The sequence below is a fragment of the Triplophysa rosa genome, linkage group LG9 (assembly GCF_024868665.1).
Source record: "Triplophysa rosa linkage group LG9, Trosa_1v2, whole genome shotgun sequence".
In the NCBI taxonomy this organism is placed as follows: domain Eukaryota; kingdom Metazoa; phylum Chordata; class Actinopteri; order Cypriniformes; family Nemacheilidae; genus Triplophysa; species Triplophysa rosa.
The window spans coordinates 13,109,224-13,129,748 of record NC_079898.1 but is presented as its reverse complement, the minus strand read 5'-3'; the positions used below and the strand labels follow the sequence as shown (position 1 = coordinate 13,129,748).

At 38.9% G+C, this 20,525-nt stretch overlaps 1 protein-coding gene across 1 annotated transcript in view; it reads right to left on the bottom strand.

Moving 5' to 3' along the window:
• The window catches only part of atrnl1a (attractin-like 1a), a 245,483-nt gene extending 229,056 nt beyond the window's left edge, over nt 1-16,427 (bottom strand). The window contains 1 exon segment of the mRNA XM_057341818.1: nt 15,550-16,427. Coding sequence (XP_057197801.1) covers nt 15,550-15,755 — 206 coding nt within the window. The 5' untranslated portion in view covers nt 15,756-16,427.
• Between the last annotated feature and the right edge of the window lie 4,098 nt (nt 16,428-20,525).

The window sequence follows — 20,525 nt, the reverse complement described above, 5'->3', positions numbered from 1 at the left end:
ATAGTTTGAGCTCTAAGGGCATCAAAGTCAAACCCAAGCCCAGATCCAACAGAGAGGAACACACAGGCTGTAAAACCCATCCAAACTTACCCATCTTATAAATATAAATCAGACTACAGTACAAGTGGTCTGACACTGAGACACAAAGACTGTTAAAAAAAGGGTAATGAGAGGGTGAAGTCTTTGAGAGTGGTTTACACTGAAGGCCCGGTTATACTTGACTTTCCGCGTCCGTGTCCATCTCGTGCACAAACGCGTCCCCACAGCTTCCTGTGCATACTCATCGCGGATTAAGCGCGGATGTCCGAGTTCAACACATGCGCAATACAAATGAGTATGTGTGCTCTACCAGACCTTCAGAGAGCAGCGCTGAGTCGCGTCATTTACAGACCCACTGCAAATTCATGATTGAGGAAGTGTTTTCGTCATTCAACAAGAACAACAACCAAATAGTATTGAGAAGGATATGCTTCTAAGCTTACTGTTCTTGGTTTCAGCGTGTTGGTTTTGTATCATTCTTCTTCGACAACGGCACACTGCACACTTTCTGTGTGTGTATTGACCCCTAGTGCACATTTTTTGCGCATGCACTGTTGTACACAGCACGTCCGCGTGGTCTCAAAAAATGGGCTGCACGCGGACGGGGTGTGCGGACGACCGCGGACCCTTCTGATGACGACAGTGTGTGCTTAACATCAACAAGCCCAAAAGTGGCATCAAAACATCTGCACTGCACAGCATTATGATCTGGGGTTATTTATGTGTTTATGAACTTCTATCGCTCCACCACAGATGTCATCTTCAGGCTACAGTCAAAAGTAAATCAAGTCCAGGAACTGGGTGTTTTGAAACAGAGCATGCATGAGTATTGAAGATGAAAGGATCACAAACACAGATCACAAATATTAGTGCTGAAATCTGCCATCCCATCTCTCTAATGTATGTAAGTGCCACTGTGGTTGTACTGTGGTGGATTACAGCTCAGGATTAAACTCCATGAGTCTTGTGCTGGCAGAATGAGAGATTTGTTGTTGGATCAATGTGACTGTGGCACAAAATACAACATGCAGTGGACACGGTAAACAAGGCTGTCATAGCAACATGGAAAAGTTTGAACATATTTCATTTCTTAAACTATGATGTAGCTTGAGATGTACAAATTTCCTTCCTACGACTGAAACCACTGCACCAACCCTCAAATGCCAGATTAGTCAACCTCTGACAGCGTGACATGGGTAACATTTTTTAAAGAAAATGCATAAGAAAATCTTTTCATGCAATGTTTATTTCCACAATGTTTTTCATTTGGATAAAGTTGCACGTTACATCAGCAGTATACCTCATGTATTTTGGGAGTATTCTATTTGAACATGACTAATCCTGACTCACTCAAGTCATGGAGGGATTTAGTTTCACATTTTTGTTAAGAATGACCATTACGAGTATGGGCACCCTTTCTGCAGTGCCCTTCAAGAATAAAAGTGATATTGCCACCTAACAGTACATACACTAAATATTCAGAAACTAGCTCACCATCATAAACTTAAAAAGATATAAACTGTTTTTAAAAAAGTAAAAAAATCACTGGTCAAAACGTTCCCCATACCTTACTCCAATTCATAACAGTAAACTTGATTTTTACATCTAAACTGTAGGGAATTTCATGAAAAAGGTCACTTTTACGTAAATTGACTTCAGCCACAGACAGCAAAAAAAGACAGACAATGCGTCCCCCATTCACTTCCACTGAATGAAAAGCCAAAAATGCTTGATAACTCAATCACAAATAGGGATGCACCGAAACGAAAATTCTTGGCCGAGCTGAACATGATGTGAAACACTTGGCCAAAGACCGAATAATACCGAACACCAAACATGTTTTTTTGCATTTCTTCTATTTATTAAGCTTTTTTTTTTCACTATTGCACAAATTGAATAGTCAAAATGTGCTTTTTATAATTTGTCTTGCTTTTCAAAAAAATTACAATACAACTTAATATAAAATTGAGCAAAACAAAGTAAATTCAAACAAAAAATTGAGCCCTCTCCCTTCATGAACAGCCTATATTAATTAGGCCTATAACTGACTGCTAAAAGAATGTAATGTAAGTTACTCTGTACAACTACAACAAAACAGTTCATTGTCATTCCACATTAAGCCTATAAACTAAAAATACGAATAAACTAAAACTGTTGGATTATTATAGGCTACATTGCAAAATGATTTGAGAAAAAAAAAACATCCAATGCAAGCAATTCTGACTGATGCTGACTGACAACCATTTCAGTTCACGTCTCTCCTCCTAACTCCGCCCACAAAAGTTGACTGTTCTCTCAGAAGGTGCATCTGTGGTCGGGATGCACAGAACATACTTTGACAAGTTGTTTAGTACAGGGAACTGTGTGCACGCGACGACTGTATGATGTCAAAGGACATGGGCTACTGTCAGACAGCACGCTTATGTCTGAAGTAAAGTTACCGACTGGTAAAGACGAAGATTCGGAAATTTACTTCCGTGCGGCAAGTCCCGTGCTGTGTCTTTCTCTGACACTTTAAAATGCTCCACACGCACACACACACACACGCACTGCCAAAATGTTTGCGGCAGTAATAAAGCGCACGCGTCTCTCTCTCTCTCTCTCTCTCTCTCTCTCTCTCTCTCTCTCTCTCTGCGCTGGTTGCTGCTTGATCGTTTCACGAGTCATGCTCGGTAAAATTTATTCGGCCACTTCACATATTTCTTCATATAAAACTTGCGTTTTTTGCTATTTTCGGCCAAACATTTTCAGAGGCGGAACATTCGGTGCATCCCTAACCACAAATTAACAAAGTTTGGTGCCACACCCCCTTTTATAACATCTTACAACTAACTAAAACCAAACTTATTTGGAAAACGAACACTTGAACATACAACAGCGTTAAGGGCTCTGCATACTACATTCGAAATCGAAAAACGACCGTCTGTGACCTGATTTCAAACAAAATCTGGTCCAATCAACAATTTGTTTCACTAGTTCGCCGCAGCAAACCAAACAGAACTTTCCGGGAAAGTTTGTGTTGGCCGGTAAACACCCTCGAGCCACCATTGGTCCATGGCCATTACGTAATAGGTGGGTGTGTTGTTTGTGTGGCCACGTGTGCAGAGGCTATTTGGATACGTCATGTAAACCCCGCCTCCAGAAACAAAGGGGTGTTGGATTGTTCGAGGGATCCTTATCCCAGATCGGTAAACTTGATGATTTATACATCTAAGCTATTGGGTGAGATTTCATGGGAAACATCAGTTGACTTCTGCCAACATAAAGATAAATAAGTAAAGTAACCTGCAATTTTATTCTTCTAACATATAGTAGATGCTGATATAGAGGCAAAAGTTACAAATTGCACCTTTAAATAGCAAACACCCACCTAAAGGGCTCTCATAAATCAACTTTTTCTTTCCCAAACAAACACACACCCATTGTCTGGGGATTACAGTTTGCTCTCACACTCTTCTATAAAGTTACTAGGGAGCCACTAAACACTGGCCACCTCCCAAACTGTAAAAACACAAGACTTCCAGAAAAGAGGACCTGTATGCCTACAGACAACAAACGTAACCCTTCTGCCTTGTTCAACTGGGCCTGCAGCGCAAAATAGAACCTAGTTTGTGTACACTGGAGCTCATGTGCGCTGATGCTTCTCAGCAGTCAGCCAAGAGCAAACCCAGAGTTCAACTCAAATAATCAAAGCACGCTGTGGTGTCTAGAGCACCACACCCTGAACCGAGTCTTCAGAGCCATGCCTTCGAGGTGATATCATAGAGCAGAGGACAATCTTACAGGGATACAGAGTGACTGACTGACATTGTGTGTGTCAGACTGCGGTCATTTCCATTGTTTTTTAGAGGAAAGAGTGGATACACGCGACCTACACGCAGATGCAGATGTAGTGCAGATCCGGAAAAGAGAGAGAGAAGTGTGAGAACAGACAAAACATAAGACAAAAATAGTAACCAAAATATGGACGTTTCATATCTGAGAGTGTAATGTGATTTTGTAGAAGTCTGCATACAAACCTCAGGTTTGTACTTCGAAGTGGAGGTGTTATGTCCTCAGTTTGTTTATGTCTTTTCTGATTACTTTAATGTCTAGTGTGATTTTAAGACATTTTTGCAGTTGTCTATATGCCTGCATCTTGGATCCTTCTGCTTTCTTTTGGCAAGCACTGTAGATTAGCACCAGGTGTCATCTGTTAGTTCAATAATGACTTCTCTGTTGTGATTGGTCAATGAAGCTGTAGGAAGAATTGAGTACCGCAGATGATGTATTTTTGTATGCAATCCCCGGAAGCGAGTTAGCATTTTAAGACTTCCGGTTCCATCGGCCCAAAGTCTATGCGTTTTTTAAAGGTTTTTTGGTAAATCACCTGAAAAACGAACAAAACCTCTAAATATTTTCATGTTTTAATCTAATAAATTATAACCCAATTTGTGATTTTTTAAACCTTTATTGTGTCTTTAAAATGGCGGTTGCTAACATTTGACGTCATCGCGCATATAAATCTCACAAATAATGCAACATGAGCATAAATGTGTAAAATCATTATTGGGGATTGGTTAGAGAGTCGGACTCGTGACCAGAAGGTTGCCGGTTCGATTCTCAGGGCCGGCGGGTAACAACTGAGGTGCCCTTGAGCAAGGCACCTTACCTACTTACTCTACTTGCTCCCCGGGCGCTGCAGTGATAGCTGCCCACTGCTCCGGGTGTACGTGTGTTCACCACTTGCTGTGCGTGTGTTCACTACTCTCTGGATGGGTTAAATGCAGAGGTCACATTTCGGGTATGGGTCACCATATCTGACTAATAGGTCACTTTCACTTCAACAAAATTAATCTCAAGCATCATGTTTGTGTGTAGATCAAATGTACAGTGTGTGTTTCTTTTGTGATTAATATCAGCATGAAGTGACACTGTGTTATGTATTCAGTCAACCTTTCTCCTGAAATCGGAAGAAAAAAAAAGTGTATAAATGTGTTTCCCCTTTCTCAAGTTTCTGTTGATGTTTTTTTCTTTTAAATTAGTTTGACGTATAAACTGACTGTGCGTTGAAATGCTGACTAGGGAACTCCTAAAACTGAACAAACTAAGTCAGGAAAAGTGCATGATTGACAAAACAGGGTAAAAGAGAGTAAACGAATAAGGAATGATCATATGCTGAGTTCACGTACAAGTTTTGTGTTTAACTTTATGTGAACAATCTCTCCTTAATCTCCCTGTGGTGTGAGAGAGAGAGAGAGAGAGATCAAGCGTGGGGGGAGGGGGGGGGTGAAATGGAGCAAAGGATATGCTCCAGGATAGACAATCAAAACAAGACCAGCGTGAACACTGGAAGAAACACCAGCAAAGCACACAGCGCAGGTCAGAAGTCCTCAGAGGTGACCTCACTCTGAATACAGCTTACACTTAATACCCTTTAATCCTTCTTTACATTACCATTAGATTTAACCATGATAATGTACTGTAATATAAATCCCTTTCTGCCAGCAGTGTAGAGTGTTATTATTATTACTGTAATGAAGCAGAAGTCTGTTAAGCTCTGTGTGGGCACACAAGCACACATGCTAGCAAAAACTAGAAGCCTCGCTTATCCCATGTGGTGGTATTTTCTCATTTCCACTCCAGTTTTTATGCTTGCCCCATATACTTTCTCTTGTGCATTACTGTAAAGCTGATTTTTGTTTACAAATGAAGGGACAGTAGAAATTGTTGTTAGTGGCTATAGGATGCCATCAACCTTATGGCAGGAACCCAATGCAGGGCTCTAGACTAACTTTTTGCACTGGTTGCACTGGTGCGCCTAACTTTTTTTGTTAGGTGCACCAGCACAAAAGTTAGGTGCACCCAAATTTTCGACCGCATCGCATTTAATACTGCAGTTTTACCAGTTCACTTTTTTTTTTTAATCGCTGTCCATATAGGCAATATTGACTTGTAAATGATTAACTAACAATCTGGTCAACATAAAGTTCTTTATTTGAAGCACAATTCTACAAGAAAGGTAACTTACTGAAAAAGTGTTGGTGCTTAAAGTGCTTCACTGAACTGAAACTTACTTAAAACATCTCAAGATAAATGGACCAGGGCTTGACATAACCTGGGAGGTTCATGGCTCCGTGTCAGAGCATTGCTTATGACTTTCGGACAGATCAGGCCTTAACTTAACATTATTCACAAAAAAGTTGTCAATCGTTCTTTTCATCTTCTCTCATCATCCGCGGCTACATCCTCTCTGTTTAACTGACGGGCCTATAGGCTCCTCCCCTCTCTGTTTAACTGACGGGCCTATAGGCTCCTCCCCTCTCTGTTTAACTGACGGGCCTATAGGCTCCTCCCCTCTCTGTTTAACTGACGGGCCTATAGGCTCCTCCCCTCTCTGTCTGACTGCAGCACACGCATTTTCACACGTACACACCAGAGGTTGCGCTAGACTTTTTTATTGTCCGTCATTTTGACTGACAGGCTTGTAAAAAATCTGTCATAATCTATTATTACCCGTCACTATGGTGCAAGGTGGCATTAGGTGGTAATTAGTATGTTCGTGACGTCATCACGCTGTACTTGCGTCTCGGAACTTGTCTAAGAAGAGTCTCACTGTGTGTGCGAAAGTAAAATACCTTGGTCATATTATCACTGAACGCATGACAGATGATGAGGATATTGAAAGGCAACGCCGTGTGATGTATATGCAGGGGAATATACTTCTACGTAAGTTTAGTTTCTGTTCAGATGAGGTGAAGGTGTCACTTTTTAAAGCATATTGTACAACACTTTATACTGCCCATTTGTGGTGTAATTACAGAGCATCTAGTTTACAGAAGCTGCAAGTAGCTTATAATGATGCAATGAGAATCTTATTAAGGAGACCTAGATGGCATAGTGCAAGTGAAATGTTTGTGAGTGTAAGAGTAATCACTTTTAAAGCACTGTTACGAAATCTTATGTATAGTTTTATCTGTCGGCTTAATGCTGCTAAAAATGAAATTATTGTGGGTTTATCAAATATAGGGGTTAGTACTACACGGTATCAGTCAAAGCTGTGGAGACACTGGTATTGCTGTATTTTGTGACTCTTTATGTTTGTGATGGATCCTATGGTTGTATATGTTGTTTATTGTCTATTGTTTATTGTTTCTTTTTATTGGACCTTGAGTCTGTAATAAAGTTTGATTGATTGATTGATTGATGAAGTTTTTGGTTAATTTAGGAACTGAATGCCCAATAAAGCCGTTGTTGTTTATATTCATTTATATATTTAATGTTTTTAATGTTTATGTTCATATGTGATTCGATCTGGGAAAACCCAGCACATGGTGCAAATTTATATATTACAGTTTTTTATACCAATTCAAGCCCTTTCCAAATCAGTTTTATTTTGCTCATACTTTGTGTATGTAACAAAAGTTATGGCTGAGGTCGGCTGAAGCGCTAAGATTTTCAGGAACGGAATTTGGAGGAAAACGGGTTTCAAGTTAAATGATGAAAATAAAAGCACAACAGTCCAGTATCACAAGTAAAAGTCACTTTACAGTGGTAAAAGACTTACTCTAATAACAATTTAATAAAAAAACATTTCCTAGTGTTGAAGTCTATAAAAATACTGTACAAAACCGTTTGAATAAAACGAAAGTAAGGAAAATGGTGCAGGGCACACTTATGAGAGCTCTGCCATTATCACTACACAAGGAAACTAGCAAACATTACGGACAATAACTAATAAGCAGTGAAGCAAGTTTTACGTTGTTTATCATGTACATAGTGTCTGGATTTTTGATCATCCATTGTATGTTTTGCGATCGGATAACTCCCGGTGCTGCAGATGGGGAGCTATGTCATCTCACGAAAACATTGTATAAAAAAACTTTGCATGCCGTAGTTTACACAGGACTGGCAGGAAATGTGCATTGATACTCCTTCATTCTTCATGTTATGTGGTTTACTTTGATAGGTGAACTGTCTTTACCGCATCCGGCTGGTTTTCCCAGATCGCATCACATATGTAGTCAGTAACAATGACGGGTGAAAACACGCACGTCCGTTCGTGAGCATATAACGCTCTAATGCACGGAAACGGGGAGTTACAAATTGCCCTCATTGTAATCCGTCAAAATGACGGACGGCCTTCAGATTTTTCCGTCACTGGTAAACATTTTTTGTCAATGACAGAATTTTCGGTTAACGCGACCTCTGGTACACACACGTACAGGAAAATCTGGACCACGGCCAATCCGAGGGGCTGTCCACCCTTCACTATTTCTGATTGGTTTAGACCACGATATGGGCCTAATGTGTGTCTGTTGTTGAATCACAGGGAGACTTTCAGAGTCGCAGAGACTTTTTTTCTCCCTCGAACGGCTGGTCGCATCGGTGCGACCTCAGATTTTTCCAAATTGGTCGCACTCTAGAGCCCTGCAATGTACGAATGACACCGTGCAAATCTCAAGCCACCTTGAAAAATAGTTATGAATACCTGTGAGACTGTATTGGATGCCATAGATGTGTTGAACCTGGTTGTATTTTTTATTCATTAGTTTTGTTTAACCTTTACTCAATGAGCCCCATTAATCACCACTATCTGTTCCAATAAACCGGTGAAACAAATTTTTTACAACTGCATGTCATAATTAGTTAATAATTATTTATTGTTAGACCTGAAAGAGCATACCTCAGCCATGTCATTGTGCAGCTAAGGATGCAACGATTATAGATTTTGTTGGTAAGATTATAGTCTGAGGAATAATCACTGTTGCACGATTATGACGATTAGTATGCAGTGTTTCCCATTCATTGACGAGACTATGGCGGCCCGCCATAGACTATTTTGTTCTGCCACAGTCTTAAAACGAGTCGAATTGTTTTTCTTACAACAACATAACTATTTGTAACGTTGAATTCTGCACCGCTGTTTCGTTGTACTGCCATTGTTGACGGCTAAAAATGCGGCCCCCTCTCTGTTGCTTCAGCGCAATGTGCGCAGTACACACACACAGACACATACTATTACGAACGCACGCTCGCTCGCTACTGTTTCAGCTTTCGCGGTTGAAACGCAGACACGTGAACTGGCCAGGATTTAAGACATCGCCAAGCCATATGGAATACAACATCGTTTGAGGGAAGTAAAATCTAATGTTTCAGTATTCACTGCAGTTATCCACAGTACAAACATGATTTTATCAGTGTACGACAGAACAAACAGATAGCATTACCTCATGGCGTTAACATCATTATGTTCAGCTTCAGCATCATATTATTTCCAGCTAAAATAGCAGTCTGCATATAGGGACTCGTTTAAAATGAGCAGCGCGTCTACACAACGGAGCTGTACGCAGCACGCGCACCCATAACATTTATAATGTAATGAATTTATAATGATTATCTTCTGGCGCTATATAATATCCGTCCTTATTTAGAGCACTTCATTTAACCTTTTCCAAATCGCCAAAATAGTTCCGTTTTGTTTTTAATGGCAAATTATTCATGTTTCATTTCATTTCTATATTAAGTTAATTTAGAAAAATGTTTGGAGTATTTTTTTGTTTGTGGCTCACGTGCAGAATGCATAGTTTGATAGCCAAATGTGCTGGAGCACGAATTTGAATTAATGATGTGAATGACACTGTTTAAACTGTTAAAATAGTTTAGAATAAATAAACAGTTAAAAAGTTATATTTCGTTTCGTTTCTTTATTAGGTTAGAAAAATGTTTTGAGTATATTTGTTTGTTGCTCAGGCACAGAACGTAGTTTGATTGCCAACCGCCAATTTTAATTATTTGAATGCATGATGGGCATGAGTCTGCTTAAATTCCTCGTTTAGCTTCGGCTGTCGCCGTAAGAAAAATAAATTATATGGGGGCGCGCCACACACGATTACATGCTGCCCTGTGAGTCACCGTGTCCAAAACTTGTCAATATATTTGGTTTGTCGGACATCAAGCAGCGCTGCTCAGACCGATCGGCGTGTACCACAGGAGAAAGCGTCTGTCATTAATTGCTCTCGTGTTAGGTCTGCGCAACGAAGTTGAAAACATAATAAATCACAAACTTAACATTACTCTGTTGTGCTGAGAGAGTGTGCGCTTTTCTTACGGGTTAACTCTAAACAGTCGCCGCATCATAATAATGTATTAATGCTCTGGTCCGGATAGTAAAGTGATAGGCCTACTGCCATGCGGGGGAGTGGGACAATGACACTGTGAAAAAGGCCTGATGCCCGGCCTGCATTTTAATATATGGTAATATATAAATTAGTTCAACTGTTAAACACTTTTTTGCTTCATTTTTTGATGGCTCATGCTCTACATGTTTTTGACTTTTTTTGTTTGTGAACTCTCATTTTACCATGTGTTATCCCCATTTATATCTATGGTGCCAATGATTAAATTACTACTATAGCTATTGTATTCTTATAGATTGAGTCACTTAATTTTGCTCTTAAAATGCACCAGATTGCAGCATTTACCTTTAAAATATGCTAAATTTTCTTACGGGGGACTATGCCCCTGGACCCCCCTAGAGGAAAATATGTTTAGCCCCCATAGTCTCACAAAATTCTGTGGGAAACACTGGTATGCATACATTAATTTCTACATTTTTACTGGCTCTGACAAAAAATTTGCTTGCCCGCCACATAAAGTAATAAATAAGTAATAATGTCTAGTTATTAGTTTGTTTTTTACCTATGCAATCTTAAAAAATAAGCTCATAATACAATAAAATGATTAGACTAACTCTCATAATAATAGTCAATAAGTTAGTAATAAAATTAGAACAAATTATCAAATTATGAGCAATAGCACAAATAAAATGAACAGTGCTTTTTAGGTGTTTCAGGTTGGTCTAACTGTGGTTATTAGGTACAGAAACTGAATAAAGGAGTCAAATGTAAAATAACACTTCATAGTCTTCACAGTATACTGAAATATAGATCAAACCATTTTAAAGTTATTAGAGTTGATCAGTCAGGAGCAGTGAGTCTGTTTTGTCTTCGTTTTTTGTTGTTTGATGAGCATTAAAACAAGTACTGTATATTTATTACGCTGCTGTCCCTTTAAGAGCTAGCGCGCACGGATCACATGCTTCTATTTAAGAAAAAGTGAGACAAATGTCAAGAACTCAGAAAGAAAAAGACAGCGGGGAATCAACACAATGAATGACAGTGAGATATAGAGAATGACCACAGCAATGATTAACAAACTGCAGTAACCATAATTCTACCGCAATCGACCACATTCTTTTATTACTCATCGACTCAAGATGAAGATTATATGAGGTTAGTTGTTAGGGCTAAAAACTGTTTTTATTTAAATTATTCACATAGTCTCCAAACAAACCATTTCTGTGACACATATGGTAAAGATTTTTTCTTGTCATTTCAGTTGACAGCAGACTATCTGAAATAGTGAATGTGAAATTTTGTGAATTGTCATTTCTTCTTTCCTAGGAAATGGCAAACCTTAACCCAATCTTTTATAAATGTAAAAAAGCCACAAAAGCACATAAAATATATCAGTCAAACCACAGACTGCCATTGCCAATATCTCTTGTAATACATGTGTATGTACTGTATGTATGCATGCAATGCACAAAAATGGGGGTGTGGCTGGAAACATCCTCTTCAAGCTTCAATTTCAGATGGATTCATTTATCCTGTAATGGACAGATGGTAATATGAAGCACTCACGTCACAAACACAAGAGATTCGCACAGAGACAGACTGAAGCACTCTGACCAACATGTACATCTTTATCAGCTTATAAAACTGCAAGTGTACAGCCATATTCACAATCTTGATGTTTGAGATGACACCTCAGAACTGTGAATTACATTTTTTTAATACTTAGACTTATTAACTAAACATCTCACAATGTAAACATAAAAATCCTAAATATCATAATAAACAACATTACAAGATAAGGTAATAGTTTAGGGTCAAACATTATCATTGTCTTATACCACGGGGCTGTTGAATGCTTCATTCTGATTGGCTGACGAACGTTCTACGGGTGTGCATTATTTTTCAGTTAAACGCACACCTATGAAGTAGTTCCAGATTTGTCGACCGAATTACAGTTCCATATCACTGCGCCCAGTTTAACTTAAATGTAGCCTACTGTTCACCAGTGAATACGTATCTAACAACAGACAAAGTGACAGGCAAATTCCATTGTCTGAGAAGAAATAACTATTATTTATGGACAGCATTTGAACAACAATGGCGAGAGCACTGTACAGGACTGTTCAGACGAAAAACTAAAGCATATATCAAAGGTAACGGCAAACTACATGACACAATCATCGGGTTAAAGATAAAACACGAAGCACAAACATAACAATAACAACATGTTAAATTCGTCTGTGGAATGGGTAAACGGGACTTAAAACACACATCAGGAAGCTTTCTATGCCACTGTGAGAACCGCAGCTGGCGCAGAAACCTCCGTGTCACTTTTTTTCTCTTAATACTTTTCTTATACGACAGGGGTGTTAAATACGACGAAAACAAATCAAATATAGATATTTGTCTTTTCACTCTCAGTGAAGCAAACGCGTGTGCATGTGCACTGTCTGTCTTCCTCTCGCTCTCGGAAAACTGCATATGCAGGCTCAAGCAACGCCTTCATATGAGATGCGTAAGAAATTAGTTCTACCAGCAAGAGCATTCCGGGACAAATACCATACAAATGTCTTGACATAAAACATCGTAACAATGTCTTGTGGTATCGGAACAACGTCTTGTGGTGTTGTGACCGTGGTATAAGCGGAATAATTGACTCCGGTCCTTTCAATTATCGAAAGTTAATGCAATTAATGAAAGTTAAATAAAAGTTAACTCCGCTTCGCGTCGTGGCCGCATTACCACCTCGGGGTGTGCATTAACTTTCGATAATTGAACGGCCCGTCGTCAATTATTCCTTACATCACACATTGCACAGAGTTGTTCAAAGGAAATATTTTTGTTTAATAAAACAAAGCTATTCTTATCTATTATGCACTCAAAACAAGATAGAAAAATGTTTTAAATTGGCAATTAAGTGAATGTTCTTGTATTGAAAGCTTTTTATCACACTATCAAAACTGCTCTACTGGCACAGGTCTATAATTGCATTTGCTGGTGTATTTTCATTAGCGTTGAAAAAAGAAGCATTTCACTTTTTAATTGAGCAGAATTTTCACAAAAGCTGTCAGAGTCAGACATCAAGTGCAAATGCAACAACAAGCTTTGAAGTAGGCAAAGATAAGGCATATGCAAAAAGCCAAGCTCGGAAACATTTGGCACCCTGGAGCTTTATGTAAATGACAGTATATGTCAGTTACAGGGTTAGAAATGACTATATTCCCAAGATTTCATTTTCTTGTTGATTATTATTGTGCAAACAGATTGTGCTCTCGTTAACACATCATATCAAAAACTAGGGCTGCCCCCAAATAGTCGACTAAACGTTAGTCGATGTGAAGGAGGCTTGGTCGAATACATTTCATTGATCGGTTAAAAAAAAAACTCACGCAACGTCACGCAGTCAGTATGCACCTTAAAATTTCACTGCGCTGCGCAGCTTGGTCAGTGTATGACATCAAAGCAAGCAATGCGAGATCAATGGGAACACTGCCTATGTTAATAAATATGAAGAGACGCACGCCATTTGGTGCTGCGCGATGATGACAGCCTGACCACAAAAGCACTGAAGACACGACTGGCAGAAGAAATTGACAAGAGATCGGAATTGACGGGAAATCTCGCGACCAGCATTTATACACAAGCTGCTGTCTTAGACCCATGTTTTAAGAGCTTGTCATTCCTTGACACTGACAAACGAGAAGATGCATACTCCACAGTGTCAGATATGGCAGAAAGTTTATCTACAGAAGCTGCACAATAAAGGGATCATGGCTGCATTTCCAGAAACCTTCGTAACGCTACGTCTTTCTTAAATTATACCTTAAGCTGTACCTTATCGTTAGTCTGCGTGTGAACCAGAGGCTTGTTTTTCCGACAAATGACGGTGACGAAAGCTTTTTGGAGCTTCAAAAAATTGCCCCCCATTCACTCCCATTGAATGGAATGGAAGAAAAATGATACGTGGTATTATCTTCAAGAAGAAAGTCATATTCAGTCAGGATGCCTTGAGGGCGAGTAAAACATGGGGAAATTTTGTTTAGCCTCTGAAATATCCCTTTAAATCCATCTGCCAGGTTAGTAAATGAATCTAGGTCTGGCAGATGCCTGGACCCAACTACCTGCCCAAAGGCACAGTGCAAGTTTGGTGGGCACAGTTTCAGGCTAAGCCTCAAGGAAGTCTAAACACCACAGTAATTTAAGACATAAAAAACATTCTCTGCATTGAACTGACAGTGCCAATGTGTCCTGAGTTTGACCTGAAAGTTTTATCAGTCATAATCTGAGAGCTCTCCCTCACTGCTTCACATTAATGTCTAATCTGACCAGTCAGATTCTGACTTCAATGGAAGCAAATACCTGCAGAAATGTAGATTTGCTGACGCCTCTACAATCACTGCATATGTATAAGCAAGGATTTGTTGGTAGTAATAAACGTAAGCAAAGCCTCCGTTGAAGAAAACCTGCACTTGTAACAAGCACATCTCAACACATCTCAAGGCATTGTGCAATGCAAGCAATAGACTTGCAGAATACGTCTGAGATAAGGGTAATACATGGCCAAATACTTCAGTCCTCTGCGCCTTCCCAGAGGGCCTTTGAGTGACACTGTCCATAATGTTCTAGTGACTGCTTTTAGATACACAGCATTGGTTGAGCTTTAAAGAACAACACACTTTTATCACACTTACTCTGCAGTCAAAATACTGTAATGTTTTTATTAACGTTTCTTCTTCAGAGTCATAAGGCCTCTTCAAACATTCAGTTTTACCCTACCACATCATTACGCCTTACCAGAGCACAATGTATTTGACCCTCAAAGAGGAAACAATTTCTCAACTGCCAAAGTAATTATACCTTTGAATTGAACTACTTAACCACAAGAGAATTTACATTCTTAGACTTTAGTGTACATAATAAGAAATATAGGTTTACAGGGACACATAAAACAAGGCTGTTGTAGTTCTCACAGAACAAGACAAGAGTTTTGCTGCATGTTAAAGGGACAAACACACAGTGTTCAATGCAGTTACACTAATGTTTGGGTTATGACCGGTGTTAAGTGATTATATTTGGCTTTATATAAAGTCTATCCTCATTTAGCTAAATAAATAAATGTCATTTAGCAAAAATGCCAAAAAAAAAACTAATTTGCTGTTGCTAATTGTAAGTGTTAGGTATCTGCTCCAATAACAGGCTATTAGATGAATAGTGAATGTGGATAAGAAACTTAAAACCCTTAATCTAGAGTTTTTGACTTAAACCCAACCGGGAAGGATGTTGGTCAGATGGGGAAAAGCTTTTCTAATGTCCCTCTGCTAGCTAAAGCACAAACAACACCACGTGTGTGTGCAACTGACATGTTACACACGGATGGAAAAACATTACTTACTTGAATCTTCCTTGGCAATGCTGACACTGATCTCCAACCCATCCCTGGTCACAAACGCAAGTTCCGTTGATACACTTTCCAAAGATGCACTTTTGATCACATGTTTTAGTGTAAGATCCTTCGGTGCATGCTAGCAGGTAAAATATCACACAGGTGATCAGGTACGTCCTGAATCGTCCGGGCATTGTTCCTCTGTCAAAATCCATCAAAGGTTCATCTTCTCCAAACGTACACGTGCATGATGTTTCCAAGATAACTGTGCGTGAAAATAACAATAACCTGTCATAGTTGGAGCGTCAATGTTACAATGTGTAGTTTGGTGGTGTTGTCACGATGCATCAATTTATTATCCGATATGTAACAGAACTTTCGCCCTTTTGTTGTGAGTTCACAAGGTTGTACATCCACACTTGCACGTTCTTCCGACAATGTGAGGTAAAAGCCTTGTCCAAAAACATGTGATCTTTTTTATTCCGACAGCCCCCAAAAGCGACATTTGGGATACAGATGTGCAATCACGTTCGCATTCTGTGATAATTCAAAGACCATTCCTTCCCAACAATTACCGTACCGGTGGCACAGCTCGCGTGCTTTTGTTGTCGTTTCGTCTTTGTTTCTCGCAGGGATGCGCACGGAGGAATGACAGCACTACTCCCATCCACAACGACGTACAGTTCTCCCACTGCTGCTGCTGGTCCTGCTGAGCCAGAGCAACATTACGAACCATACTATGGCAAACTATTGACTTCTGAATATTAAAAAGATAACTCTGACGTTGCTTGGTTACCGTCGTTGAAAGTTTGTTCGATTTTATGCGTCACTGCGCAGACAGATCGATAAATGGGATCAGAGTGCCGCGAAAACAAGCCGAGAGCCGACTGCTTTCTTTGCTCTAAAGTCACTCTCGCGGTACTTTGATGTCATTAGCCAGTCGGTCTGTGCAGCGTCACGTGGCCTAATTAATATTAATGAGACCATCCCTTTCCGTAGTAGGATTGGAAAAGCCTAACCGTGTTAGATTTAAAGTGACAGCGCCTTATTTCGGCCAAACAAACAATATGATTTGCATAGTAAAGCACGTATACATATGCTGTGTAAATCATAGCCCTTCCTCTGAACACATTTATATGTGAAATGGCATTTATGTGACATTTATCTGAAAAAAAAAATTATTGGATTACAAAAAAAACCTCCAAATGTGAATAGATTAGTAAAAAAAATTGTTTTACATTTACAGTAGATTGAACAGTTATTGAACTCTGCTGATACTCAAGTGGGTTCTAATGCATCCACCCTGTACCTCTATTATCAGGTGTTGCCCGTTTCTTTATGAATATAACTCTAGTGATCACTGCTACATTTCTTTTAGATTACTTTGAACACACTCAGCGTCCACTTTTTTACCCTCAAGAGGCTATAATCTCAGATATAAAGTGTTATTACATGGTGCTGAACACCTAAATTTTCATTTTGGGGTAATGCTATCACTTTAAGAGATCACTTTAAGAGTTTGTAAGACACAACAATAATAGACAGACTGATGTTAGCTTTGAAGGCAACTAGAATGTAAGCAGCAGCTACTGTAATTGCCAAATGCTTTAATAAATGCAAAACTGTATGTATTTGGTAGATCTTCAAACCACTTATGTAAACATCTTAAACAACTTAATGACAACGGAAAGTATAAGAAAAAACTACTAAGGGTAATGTATAGACGATCACTTGTCATGGGTGAAATGACAACAACAACCAGTTTATACATTCAAGCATTCTCAGCACTTCCTGCACCCTCAGATTACTCACAGTGGGACAGAAATGAATTTATCTCCCCCAGAGGAACTGCTCTTTCTCACTGACTCTGTTGACCAGTGGAAACTAATTGAAACCGAACGTGTGTCATCCTGTCTTTATAATAATTCAGATGAATTCACATTTATTTGTACAGTATACTGCTTTTCACAGTTTACACTATTGCAAGGGCACAATATAAAACACAAACAGATTTTTTAAAAATGTAAATTAAAAATGTGTAATCATTTTATAATCTGGAGTTGGCCAGTGTCATTTTTCCGCATGTGTTGGGTCATCTGACGTCTTGGTGGGAGGCAGGATCCGGACTGGAGCTGGCCTATCACTAGTTACCTCAGGATGAGCATCCAGGTGAAAACAAAGCAAACAGATAAAATAATAATAATGAAAATGATTTGGAATCAGCCAGATTGGTACCTCTTTATGTAATCTGCCTGTCCCATTGTACATGGATTTGGGAGATCTGCTACAACAGGAATTGCTCTTTTGTCTTTGATAACAAATATCTAACCTAAAATGACATTTCAAACAGTAGCTGAGGCACTGCCAGATGTCTTGTCAGTCTTGTTGCTAATATTTGCAATATTTGATGACACTTAATTGTTATAATGGATCTTGACTTGGGCCATGGGAGAAATAATTGTAAACGTGTATCAGCAGCTACACAACCGATTATGTATTATGTAATACTTGATAAGTACTTGCAAATCTTCAAAACATCCACAAAGATTTTCGAGGACTTCTGTAAATATTTAAATACACAGGCTCACGTGTATTTATCAACAACTGACAATTTTATTGTGTAAGTCATAACTGTTTTGGTTTGTATAGAGTTGAATTGAAGTTGGTAATAGTGAATACATCAGCCAAGCCCCTGCATGAGTTGTAGGAGGAAAAACATGTGATATCACAATCTGTAAACGATTTATAGCAGAAACAGATTATGCAATAAAGGCCGCCATCTGTCCTGACTGCAGCGTCTCTCTCTCTCTCTCTCTCTCTCTCTCTCTCTCTCTCTCTCTCCCTTTGTTGAGGCAGGTCAGTGATGTGGTCACAGTCAGATGACCTGCTCTTTAGTAAAGAATGTTTCTAATCTTTTTCTCTGATTTTTTCTGATCTCTCATGTCTCTTATTCTGATTTGCACATAATGTACTTGTATTTACTGTAATTATTTAGGCTACTTTATCTGCTTGTATGCCCGTCGTCTGTTCGAGGCCCGTGCAGAGCGGGGCGAGTAGGACCGGTTACATTGGTGCCGTGACCCGGATGGGAGTGAGATTTAGGGGGGTGAGTGTAACGGAGGCCAGCTAGTGAAGAGCTGTGTAGTGTGTAAAACCTCACTGCCCGACCAACAGAGACGCTAGAGACTGCGGTCTTTAGCCTCCTCGTTGGAGCGCCCGTTACACTGGGAACAAAGGCACCTCCCCAAAGTGTTGCGGTTTTTGTTGAAATTTGTTAAATGTTTGAAGCACATCATTTTCTAAAATGTCGTTTATACTGTAGTATTAATATTATGTCTTCAAATCGGAACAGCCAAAACGGTTATTAAGAATGGGAAATTTACACAGCAACAGTAACGCCAATTCCCTTAAACCAAGTTTCTTGCGCCCTCGTGAGGTCAGATGCCGAAGGTGCTTTTGCATGGGACTAAGGTTGTACAGGATAGAAAATATATGAACATTTAGTAAAATGCTGTTCGAATTTATTCTGTAATATACGGTCAAAATATTTTGAATGGAGTGATATTGTGTAATTTGCCCGCTCAACATGTGACAACATGAGGTGAAACAGGATTTGTTTAAATGCTTCTACTGTTTTTATGCACTTTCACTTAAGTTAATATTTCCCTCCTGTAAATGATTAAATATGAACTAATTACAGTTTATCTTTTTGTTGTTGTTGGTCTTTTTGCTGTCAAACTGTCCAATGTTAAAGGAGTGGATGATTGGTATTCTTTATATTAGTAGCCTATATTTATAGCATTTTTTCTCTTGTAAAAAAGGCTTTAATTCTGTAACTGTTTTTCCTCTACTGCAAATATGACCTTTTAAAATCTATAACAAGGACAAAGTCCAGAATCAACAAACAGTTTGCTGCTTTGTCAATACGATCTGTGAACTTCCAGCCTATCCATTAATCCAAAAACATTCTTCTGCAGGATTATTTTGGTGACATGATTGCAGAATACTTTATTATTTAACATTACTAATGCATTTAATTGCTTAATTGCTTTGCAATATAAACAAAGTTATTGGCGTGAGTCATGTGGTTACAAAATAATGATTGCAGGTCTTATGTATAAAAGTAGGGGTGAACTGCGGACACAAATTTGGAAATTCCTTAATAAGTGACATTTGTCCATACTAAAAACCCACACAGGTCCTCACATGCATATATCAGGCATATAAATCCCACACATTCAAATCGCCCCCAGCCCCCAGCCCCCACTCCCCCCCCCCCCCCCCACACACACACATAGAAAGCATTGACCGTATACACTGATTAGGGCTCAGAGTAGCTCTACATTGTGTCTCTCCACTGGAGAACAACATCATCATGAAACTTAATCTGTGCTTACTGCTTCTCTCTCTCTGTGCCATCATTGTTCCTGCACAGGTGTGTATACATATCATACTTTACATGAAGAATTTCACATTATTCTATCACAGCTGTGGACCAATGTCAACATTCTCAAAATCTGCCTTTGACGTACACATATACCAATGACGTGTGTTAGTGTTTAAATGGTTATAACTTTTCTTAGAATATTGAAATATTTTGGGGGGTGAAAATTATTTTAATTTAATTTATTATATTTTTTATGGTTTGCTTTCTATGGTTTAGAATAGATTGGCAAGACATTAAATGATAGTCAAAGTACCAATTCTGTAACGCTAATAATAATCAGCCTGAGAATATGACTTTGGAGTTTTTGTCATTTGAATTCATTCACAGCCGAACAGAAAAAATTAAGTGACCACTCCAAAAAATATTCTGTTTTTCTAAATGTACTATTTATAGGTGTTAATGTAAAACAATACTTTTTTATTCATTCTGTGAATTAGTGACAACATTTCTCAAATTACTGCAAAACAATAATACCTAAGGTTTAATGGTAACAAAGTTTTTTACAAATAGTTAAAGAAAGAAAAGAATGGCCATAAGC